General features: G+C 36.4%; 1 protein-coding gene across 1 annotated transcript; it reads right to left on the reverse strand.

Moving 5' to 3' along the window:
* Positions 1–712: 712 nt before the first annotated feature.
* Positions 713–3,130, reverse strand: LOC136232924 (UDP-glycosyltransferase 83A1-like). Its single transcript, XM_066022411.1, has 2 exons — positions 2,605–3,130; positions 713–1,719 (listed from the first exon to the last, which is right to left on the reverse strand). Exons 1-2 carry the CDS (start codon positions 3,026–3,028, stop codon positions 845–847), a joined length of 1,299 nt encoding a protein of 432 aa, XP_065878483.1. The 5' UTR covers positions 3,029–3,130; the 3' UTR covers positions 713–844.
* Positions 3,131–12,137: the final 9,007 nt, after the last annotated feature.

Raw genomic sequence — 12,137 nt, forward strand, 5'->3', positions numbered from 1 at the left:
GCTCCCTAAACTTGCTTATTTCGTATTAACAGCTTCCTAAACTTGTCCATAAAAGTAGATTAGCTCCCTGAACTTTGCAAGTGTCTCACCAACTCTCTAAACTTGCTTATTCTATAACAACTAAATACAAAATTGACAATTTTAAAGAACTGGTGATATACTTGCAAAATTCAGAGAGCCAATCTACTATTTTGGATAAGTTCAGGGAGCTAATAATGTATTAGGCCAAAAAAAACAATGGTATTCCATCACTTTAACCAACATTAACAATTATATGTTTGTCCCAAAGCTGCCAAGACAGGTTGTAAATCTGTACCCAAACCTGAGCAGTTGTGTCTTTATATGCTGCAGGATCACAGCCCGGGCTCAAAGCCATAAATCTCATAATATATGGCTGTAACAGTACAATTCAATTCCATCCAGAAAAAAGTCGACCATTCAATCCAGCTCTGAATCGGTCCGATTCATGAATCTTCAGACCAATGTTGAGCCCTAGTTGCATTATATTTTGCTTCTTTTTCTGATTTCAATCAAGATTTTGCATATGTCACCGTATATGTTTATTATTTTGACTTTTCTAGTTAGATTTTTCAACAAAATTAACTCAGTTGAATTTGAGCTGGATTTCATGCAAATCATTGATTTTATTTTATTTTTTATGGGAAAGCACCACATGCTAAATTAATTTCTAGGTAATAATCAAGTGCTACTGTCCACCAAGAAGAAGACAAGTTGTAAATCAATCATCTAATACATAGAATCTTGTATTCCAAATAAAACAAAAATCACCATTTCAATCAAACCAAGCCTTGGAAATGAAATATTCATCATAAAACATGTACAATCAATCCAGCTGCTGTATCTGAGTAATAAACCTGTTGAAATTCATGAAAGAAGACCCTTCTTCTCTAATGCTCTTTCCAGCAATTTCCATCAGTTGAAGTGAATTTGATTTTATAGCTTCATCACTAAGCAATTTCTCTATCTTAGATTTGATTTCATGCCCTGTCACAACCCCATTCTCATCTGGCATCACTTGCACACCAATTTTCCAAGTTTCACAGATGTTATCCCTGTTATGAAATTGATCTACTGCATAAGGCCAGCATAAAAAAGGCACTCCTTTGCTCACACCTTCCATTGTTGAATTCCATCCACAATGAGAAAAGAAACAACCAATTGAAGGATGAGCCAACACTTTCTCCTGAGGAGCCCATTCTACTATCTTCCCATAACTTCCCACTCTTTCTATGAATCCTTCAGGAAGTTTTGCAGCTGTTTCTTTTGTGAAATCTGATCTCACAACCCACAAAAATGGCCGATTTGTGATTTCGAAACCGATTGCTAATTCATTTAATTGTTGTTGGCTGCAGAAGACAGTGCTTCCAAATGCAACATAGATGACTGAGCCAGAAGGTTGTTGATCTAACCAATTTAAGCATGTTGAGTCTCCTGCAAACATAAAATCTCCTGAATGATTCATCAAAGGACCGATTGGTAAGATGTTTGGGATCAAGTTAGAGGCTGCTGTTTCAAGTTGGTAAAATGAATTGGCAAGAATTGTAGTGCAAAGTTTCACATCTTCTGCAACATCAAACATGAAAATTTTGAATAAGAATTTCTGAGTTTCTTCATCATTGAAACTCCATACCAGGCTTTTATGATTCCAGGGAGGAATGTCCTTTGATAGACTAATTGTTTCTTCTTTAATAGGAGTTCCTGTAAAAACGGAAGTTTGATTAGAAAATGAAAGATTTCAAACACAAAAGGTTCAAGTGCTTGTATTTTTTTTTTTTTTTTTTTTAAAACCAAACTGGCATTAAAGAGTAAAAGCATGACAATGATTCTGAATACAATAAAAAGTACAAATGGAAAATCTTTAATAAAGACTTCCAAATGAGAAAGAGAACATGTCCAAATGGCTAAATTTTGCGCTACAATGTTCGCTTGACGTCTCTCATGCACGAACTCGATTGATCCAAAGTTACACTAACCCTCAGCCAGTTTAATAATGCTTGTTCATCTTTAAGCAATTGGATAGCCGAAACAGAATTAGAAGCAACCAAAATCTTCCGAAAACCACAGTCACATACCACACGTAACGAATTGAAAATTCGCTAATAACTCAACATGAAAAAGTGCTGGTTTGTTTCTCAACTTTTAAGAATTATACTTTTCTCCATTCCATCGTCTTCTCATACAACCTTTGGTTCTCCACTCTCCTATGACAAGTGACAATCTCACTGACAGGGGATGATTGCATTGGTCGATCATGATTTATGAGTGCTAAATTGGTATTTTTTTCATGCATTTTACTTTTTCTACTGACCAATGGATACTCAAGCCCCTCAATCCCTCCAAGCCTATGACCTCTGCCTCGCCTCACACATGACAGGAGAACCCTTCTCATCTTCTACCCACATCATGTAGCTACTTTTTGCTTTTTACTTAGAATATAATGGTTTGATCAGAGTCATATATAGCTATTTCGAAAGTAAAGACAGCTAATATCTACAAACTACCAGCAATATCAAACAAAAAGTAATAAACAAGAATTGAATCAAACATACATAAATCTCAAAGTCGGAAATTATAATTTCTTACCATTAGCATCGATGATTCCAGCCTCGATGAGCTTAGGAATGTGGAGGATAAAAGCCAAATTTGCTAAGCCATAAGGAACAAATGCAACAGGGTTGAGACCCATTTGGTAGGCAGTTTTAAGCGCCCAGCCAAGAGATACATCGGCGATGACATGAGTAATTTGGGCATCCTTGTTAGAGTCATTAATATTTTGGATCAAATCTTGGAGGTGAGACTGAGATCCTTCAGAGATGGAAACGAGGGTTAAAAGAGGAATTTGTTGGTACAAATTCTGAGAGAGAATAGGTGAATGTTGAGAGTGAATGTTAACAAAAGTGACGTTGATCCCATGATTTACAAGATTGTGTGACAATTTCAAGAGAGGAGCAACATGGCCTTGTGCTGGGTATGGTATAACTACCAGATGAGGTTTTCTATTCCCCATATTGATACAGCAAAAAACAAGAAGAAATTGTTTGGTTGACTTGTTAATCCCCCAATCTGCAACTCAATATATTCAAATATTATGTTCTGAATATGTCAAACTTGGTTTTTCCATGTTATTATCTACATGATTACTCTTAACTACCACTTATATATCTCATTAAATTTATTAAGGAAAATTACAATTTTCAAATGGGAACTAATTTACATTTTTAACCCATTTACTCAACCTACTACATACCTAAACTATGTTTGTATGACTTTCTCAAAATACTTTCAATATTTTTGTAATTTTATAGAGCGGCTGTCTCCCTCCCATCTGACTTTGCAGATTTCACGATATGCGAAATCTGCGAAGCTAATGTTTGGTTTAATTGATGATTTTAATTAGCATATGTGAAATCTCGATGTGTTTTGAACAAAATTCGCTAAGTGATATATAACAAAAAAAAAATATCAAACAACAAGGTATTCTCATATTAAAATCATAACATTATCAAAATTTATAATAAGATTGCCACAATAACAACATTAAAATCATAACATTATCAAAATTTACAACAAGATTGCCACAATAAACTCCTAACTAATCATTTTAAAGTGAACGTGGCGAATCTGGACGGAAATTTCTCCTTGTACTGGAAGTCCAGACCATTTGGGATGATAAATGGAAGTCCAGACCTTTTGGGATGGACGTTTCACATGGTACACAACAAAATTGGCACAATAACTCCTAACTAATCACTTCAAAGTGAATGTGACCAATCTTGATGGGAAGTTCTCCCCATACAGGAAGGAAAATCATCTTCTCTACACCCCAATACGCCGCCTTCCAAAAAGGGATATTATGTATTCAACCACCTTCAGAAAAATTTGATCATGTTAGGCAGAAAAAATGACGATTTGGCTTCGCGAAATGAGGATTCGCGAAGTATGCGAATATAAATGTGCAAGGAACATGATGATTTTACTTCGTGAATCGATGATTTCGCGACGTCTGCGAGGTCTGAAACGTGACGATCTACTTCGCGAAAACGGTTTACGCGAAGTCCGCGAGTGAAAAATCATGAACTTTTCTACTCGCACACTTCGCGAAATCATCGATTCGCGAAGTAGATCATCACGTTTCAGGTGCTTTCTCATCGCAGATCTTCGCGAAACCAAATTACGCGAAATGATTTTCTGGAAAAACGCAGAGAAAACAGTAGATACTTACATTTTTCGCGCCTTTTACCATTAAAATCGTCAATAACAATATGATAAACTGGAAAAAACGATGAAAATAATGTAGAATAATCATTTCTTCGATGGTCACAAGAAGAAAGAAACCAAGAAACGAGCAGGAACAGTAAAATGAAAAACCATGGCTTCATTTTCTAGGAATAGGAAGATGAAGAATCAAGAGACGAAGAGAGGAAGAATAGAAAGACATGGTGATGTAGAGAAATGGTGTAGATTTCGCGAAATATAAAGGAAGAGAGGAAGATCAAAGGTCTGGGAGAGCAACCGTTCGCGTAAGGAAAAGAAAGGGGAAGGGGGAAGATGAAAGGGTGGGGGTATTTTGAGGAAGTCACACAAACATAGTCTAGATATGTAGTAGATTGAGTAAATGAGTTAAAAATGTAAATGGGTCTCCCATTTGATCCAATTTTGTAATTTTTCCAATTTATTATTGGTATTATTAGGGATAAGGTATCAAAATAGGCCTAAAGTTTTCGGGGAAGTACCAATTTAGGCTCAACATTCAAAATAGCACCAATATAGGCTTAACGTTTACAACATAATATCAATTTAGGCTTAACGTTTACAATATAACATCAATTTAGGCCTCACGTAAAAAATAGCACCAATATAGACTTATTGTTTACAAAATAATATGAATTTAAGCTTAACGTTTACAAAAAAAAAAAAAAAAAAAAAAAAAAAAAAAAAATATATATATATATATATATATATATAATTAAGTTAAATGTCACAATTAAATTAACCATATTTTCCTATTAACTTTATATGTTGTCTTTTTATTTAGTTATATTTTCATATTTATTATAATACAATTACTTAGTATTCTTATCCATTAAAACATTATATTTATTTTTCATCAATGATTCCAGGACTTCTAAATTTCATGGCTCATGTAATATATGCAAACTAAAAGTAATTGAATATTTCGAATACTAGTTAAAATAATATTGATATATGTCATTGACTATCCATAATATTCTGAACACTAAGTGTTCGAAATATTATGAATATTCAATTACTTTTAGTTTGCATATATTACATGAGCAATGAAATGTAGGAGTCATAGAATCATTGATGAAAAACAAATATAAGATTTTAATGGGAAGAATACTAATTAATTGTATTGTAATAAATAAAAATATAAAACTAAATAAAAAGATAACATATAAAGTTAATAGGAAAAGAAATAATATGGTTAATTTAATTGTGACATTTAGCTTGATTATATATATATATATATATATATATATTGTAAACGTTAAGCTTAAATTCATATTATTTTGTAAACGTTAAGCCTATATTGGTGCTATTTTTTACGTGAGGCCTAAATTGATGCTATATTGTAAACGTTAAGCCTAAATTGATATTATGTTGTAAACGTTAAGCTTATATTGGTGTTATTTTGAACGTTGAGCCTAAATTGGTACTTCCCCAAAAATCTTACGTCTATTTTGGTACCTTATCCCTTATTATTATTACTATCTCTTTATACAGTAATGCTCACTTGCACTGTGATCACCGTACCGTTAGATCTATAATAATTAGAATCATAAAATTAATTAAGGGACAAAGTGCAAAAATACCCATAAGGTTGATATTTAGGAGTAATTTTATCTCTAACGTTTAAAATTGTACAATTTTACCCTTAACGTTGGTAAATTGGATCAATTTAAAAAATAATTCATCAAACTATAACTGGTGCAGAATAAGTAGCAAAACATCTACATTTTATAATGATATCTGAAATTGACACAACTTACAAACATTAGAGGTAAAATTGTTTTTGTCTGCCAATGTTACAAGTAAAATTGCATCATTTTAAACGTTATAGGTAAAATTGCTCCTGATTGTCAACGTTAAGGATATTTTTGTACCTTATCCCAATTAATTTTTACATGCCTGTTTTGATTTGCACATAACTAAAAATTAATTTTTAATTGGCTTAACATATAAGAGTTCTTATATTTGTATAAATTATCTAATTGACCCTAAACTTATGTTTTTTTTTTTTTTTTAAAGCTTGTATATATCTTATTAGTTCCTTAAACCTATTTGCAATAACTTATTGGCCATTTCAAGTAATCTATTGTCCCTTCAAATATAATGATCTATTAAAATTCAAACAGAAAGAAGACACGATAATAATATGGGAAAATTACAAAATTGGGTTAAATGGGAGGCCTATTTATATATTTAACCCATTTACTCATCCTACTACATATCTAGATTGATTTTGTGTGACTTTCCCATAATACCTTCAATATTTACGCGTGTTTGTCTCCCTCCCGTCTGACTTCGCAGATTCGACCATATGCGAAGCCTGCGAAGCTAATGTTTGGATTTACTTAATGAATTTAGTTCGCATATGCGAAGCCTGCGAAGCTGAAGTTTGTTTTGCTTGATGAATTTAGTTCGCATATGCGAAGGCTGGATATGTTTTGAAGCTAATTCGCGAAGTGGTATATAACAAAAAATGGCAAACAACAACGGATTCTAACATTAAAATCATAACATTATCAAAATTTACAACAAGATTGCCACAATAACAACATTCAAATCATAACATTATCAAAATTTACAACAAGATTGCCACAATAAACTCCTAACAAATCACTTCAAAGTGAACCTAACTAATCTGGTACCAATTTTGAAGCGGATGAGTAATCTTGGTGTGCACCATGAGACACATCCATCCCAAAAGGTCTGGACTTCCAGACCTTTTGGGATGGACGTGTCCCACGGTGCACACCAAGATTACTCATCCGATTTAAAATTGGTACCGGATTAGTTAGGTTCACTTTGAAGATTGGCATCATGGGATGGACGTGTCCCATGGAGCACCCCAAGATTGACACAATCTCTCCTAACCAACCATTTTAGGAGTGAATGTGTCAATCTTGAGGGAAGTTAATCCATATACAGGAAGGAAAATCATCTCCCCTGCAGCCCAGTACGTCGCCTTCCAGAAAGGGATGTTACGTATTCAACCACCTTCAGAAAAAATTAATCGTGCTAGGCAGGGAAAAAGACGATTTTGGCTTCGCGAAATGAAGATTAGCGAAGCATGCGAATGTAAATGTGCAGGGAAAGAGGTGATTTTACTTCGTTAATCGATTGTTTCGCGAAGTCTGCGAGGTTTGAAACGTTACTATCTACGTCGCATATTGATGTTTTCGCGAAGTCTGCGAGGTATGAAACGTGAGGATCTATTCGCAGACTTCGCGAACTAATCGATTCGCGAGGTAGATCCATACGTTTCAGACTCTTTCTCTTCGCATATCTTCGCGAAATCATCAATTAACGAAGTAGATCGTCACTTTTCAGGCTCTTTCTCTTCGCAAAGCTTCTCGAAACCATCGATTCACGAAGTGTATTCATGAAAAAACGCAGAAAAAACAACAGATACTTACATTTTTCGCCCCTTTCACTCCCAAAAGCGATAATAACAATATGATAACATGGGAAGAACGAAGCAAATATCGTAGAAAAACCATTTCTTTGATGGTAACAAGAAGAAAGAAACCAAGCAACGAACAGGAAGATGAAAAACCATGGATTCGTTTTCTAGGGTTAGGAAGTTGTAGAATCAAGAGATGAAGAGAGGAAAAAGAGAAATTCATTGTGATTTTGACGAAATGGTGCAGATTTCGTGCAATTTAAAGGAAGAAAGGAAGATCAAAAGTCTTCAAATCATTAATGCAGGAGCAACTTTTCGCGTAACCAATGAGATAGGGGGAGCGGCCGTTCGCGAGTGGTGGGAAGTGGGAAGGTTAGGGGTATTATGAGAAAGTCACATAAAATCAGTCTAGATATGTAGCAGGATGAGTAAATGGGTTAAATATGTAAATGGGCCTTCCATTTGACCCAGTTTTGTAATTTTCCCTAATAATATAGGGTAAATTACATTCATGACCGTTATTTTAACTTTGCCTTTACAAACTTTAAAGTCACCCAACTTTAACCCCTTTAATAGAAAGTGATATCAAGTAAATATAACTTTGTCACATGGAATTAAAGATGCTCGAATCTACCCTCTAAAAGAGAGAATGTGTAGCTTCTCCTCGCCTAAAAGCATAGACAAACGATGACATACTAGAAGTTTGATTCGGAAAACCTAATGAGGCCTAGTCAAGAATCCAATTGTTGCCATAATCACTTCTAATCTCGAGAATCACGGGCCTAACAGCCTTGAAGAATATGAAGCCTCGATATCTAGGCTCACACCCTCCTATCAACAGGAGACACGTGGCTCACTCTGCTCCGCAATCCATAATCGCCTTCTACAACTCGACACCGGTATAAATAAAGTAAGCTCAACTCAAGGAAAATAAGTTCATTCATATTTACATTAAGCTTACATTATAGCCTTAATTTACTCATCGTGACGATCCAACAGTCTTCTTCACGAACTGACTTAGGCATCGAAGTGGGTTCGCCGTGCAGATGGCCCTCTTTGACCTTACTTCAATGCAGTTGCAGGTTGACACGTGGACTTTTATGATTCAACCACATCAAATTGATACGATGAGCGTCGACTCATACAATGGTGGCTCATTTAAGCAGTTCTATCAAAATCCCTTCCACTAGTGCGCTCCCCACATCAGCGATCCAAAGAACCACCAAGGAAGAGTCACACTATGACCGACGGGTCAAAAACGAACCAATCCTTGAAATGGTGGAAGAAGGGGAAGTCTTAGACCCCCAATAGCAAAGGCTCTTGGCCGCGATCTCAAAGTGCCTGACAGAAAACCTTGACTCTATCCAAGAGATCATTAGCATCATGAGGCAAGAGCATGACATCTAAATGGCAGAGGTGAAAGAAAGATGATGATAGTGAAAGAAACATTTAGATATGTGAACAAACCTAAAGACACTAATGTTGAAACACATTTCCATATGATTTTGATTTGACAAAATTATTTAAATTGTATTTAATTTCCATGATAAAATATTCTAACACATCAAGTTTAAATGCTTTGATTTATTCATACTAATGTGTTTGTTCAATGTTGAGTAAATTGTGAATTACAAGTATTAAAAGACATTAAAAGATCAAGGCCCAAAAGCCCACAAGTGAAAGTCAAAGCCCAGTCAACAGAACCAAGCCTTGCGGCCCAGCAGAACGCAGCTCAGCCCAGTAAAGAGAAGCATCGAGAAAAAGACTCTCAACTGCTTCTTACCGAAGCTGCTGAGTCAGCAGACAAGCAAGTCAGGTCAGCAGCTGAGTCGAACAACTTGGAGACAAAGTATTTCCACATTTGGAAATGTTCAGAAGAAGTAGAAAGTTTTCTGGAAGACTATGCCAAATATGTGGAGACATCCTGACAACGCTGAGCAAAAGCATATAATACCTGACGAAGACAGAAGATACACAATTCTGATTGGCCAAAGACACTGAGCACTGATCAAGTGAAAGCGACAGGAAGCCGTTTCCCTCCAACGGTTATTTCGAAATTCGAAATGACTGGAGCCTCAAATGTCACTATAAATAGGCCTCTCAAATGCTTCATTCGATGCAGATCTTCATCAAGTCGAAACGCTGACCAAATACCAACTCGAAGTTCTATCTTGAAAAGCAAAGAAAATTCTTACACCAATTCCTATTTTTGTGTAAAAGTCTAGAGTGATTCAATCATCTAAAGTGTTCTTCATTTTTGTTAGAACAAACACTTTATCATTTCTAGAGATTAGAAAGGAGAAGCTGAGTTGCTCAGTTATAGGACTCAGCAGTAGTTATAGTATTGAGTAGAAGAAGAGAGAAGGTACTCTTGGATACTCAGTAGCTATTGTAAACGGTTTGTGCTCTACCTTTAAAGAGCTCAGTAGAAGATTCAAAAAGCTCGGAAGGATTCCGGGGACTGGACGTAGGCAAGGAGGCCGAACCAGGATAAGTCTGATGAGTAACATATTTCTAACCATTTACTCCTTTATATATTGCTTGCTGTGTACTGCCTAGTAAAATGCTAAAAAGAACATACGCTAAGTTAAGTGATCTGAAAGCTGAGTTCAGGGATAGACTTAAGTGCTATCTCCTGACTCACGATAGAAGCAGTTTTAGTCAGCAGTTGACTAAGCTTGCCTCTAACATTACTCAGTATCGCTGTGCTAAAAGACTTAGTAAAAGTCTTTGATAAAAAAAATCTAAGTCAGTCGTACGTGAAAATTTTAAATAGTTCCTAACCCCCCCTTGGAACTAACTTTGTCACGTTAACGGGACCAACAAGTTGTATCAGAGCTTAACAGCTCACTGAACAAGATAAAACTATCTTGAGCTGATCCCTATAATGGCTGAGAACAGCACTCGTTTCCTCCCTGGAAATCAGACAACTCAGATACTCCCTGAGGGACTATCTATCACTAGGCCTCCCCTGTTCTTTAGGTCTAACTATACCTTCTGGAAGAACAGGATGAAAAATTTCATTCAGGCAACAAATATGAGTGCATGGCTATCAATAGTCCAAGGCCCATTTGTTCCCTATGAAACTGTTGACGGCGTAAAGGTTGTTAAGGATGAGGCTAAGTGGTCAGAGGATGATCTCAAGAAATTGCAAAACCATGCCTCGGTTATAAACATGTTTCACTGTGCTTTAGATGCAGTAGAGTACAATAAAATCTCAGGTTATGAGTTAGCACAAGAGATTTGGAAGAAGCTAGAGGTCACCTATGAAGGAACCAGTAAGGTCAAGGAATCCAATGTGAAACAGCACATGAGGCTATACGAGTTGTTCGAGATGAATGATGGTGAGGGAATTTCTGAGATGAACTCAAGATTCACCAACATAATCAACGAGCTCAAGAGACTTGGCAAGAACTTCACTGAGGAAGAGCAAGTCAAGAAGATACTGAGGAGCCTTCCAAAAAGCTGGCAAGCAAAGAAAACTGTTGTTAAGGAAGCTCAGGATCTGACCACCTACAAGTATGATGAGCTCATTGGATCTCTGCTAACCCATGAGATCTCCATGAAGAACTTTGAGGTGAAGGAAAAATCTGAAGACAAGAAGTAGAAGTCTATTGTCATGAAAGCTGACTCCACTGATGGGAGCTCAACAGATGATGAGGAAATGGCCATGTTCACAATGAAAAGGCTGTTCAGGAAAAATGACAAGTATGGAAAGAAGCCATACAAGAAGTATGACAAGTACAAAGCTGAGTCCAGTGACAGCAAATACAAAAAGGAAACCTTAAAGCCCATCACATGCTTTGAATGTCATCAAACTGTCCATATTAAATCAAGTTGTCCTACCTTGAAGAAGGAGAAGAAGAACAGCAGAAAGGCAATGGTGGCCACCTGGAGTGACATCGATGAGTCATCATCATCGGAAGCTGGTGCCACTGAGTCAGCAAACATCTGCTTCATGGCAGATGAACTTGCTGAGCCTTGTGTTTCTGAACACACTGAACCCTCATGTGCATCTGACAATGAGGAACACTCTACTGAGGTAATGTCTCTACCTTTGTTTAGACGAAGCCTACCTCGACAGGCTTTCACCCACGGGAGGTCCGCCATGACTACTACGGTGCTGTTTGGACTCGAGGTCCACTAGAGAAAACGACTAGCTCGGTAGGGCCGGTGTCGGAGAAAGAGTCGCCACTCAGATTTTAGGTCCGAGAATGTTACTGAGATTCCTTGCGGGATGCAAGTGGGTTCGGGAAGTTAGGTACGCTTGGCGAAGGTTAATATCTCCTCGAAAGGAAATATTAAGCACCCCCAAAATCGCCCGGTGAACCCACCGGCCTCCTCCTTCGTGAGGTATGTGTGATACGTGTGAGTTTTCGCAAAGTTTGGAAATTCGTTTTAATTGGAGATTTAAAGTAGGCAAAAGGATTTTCATACAAACAAGTACCAAAATAAGATTAAATTGATA

This window comes from Euphorbia lathyris, chromosome 1, assembly GCF_963576675.1.
Source record: "Euphorbia lathyris chromosome 1, ddEupLath1.1, whole genome shotgun sequence".
In the NCBI taxonomy this organism is placed as follows: Eukaryota; Viridiplantae; Streptophyta; class Magnoliopsida; order Malpighiales; family Euphorbiaceae; genus Euphorbia; species Euphorbia lathyris.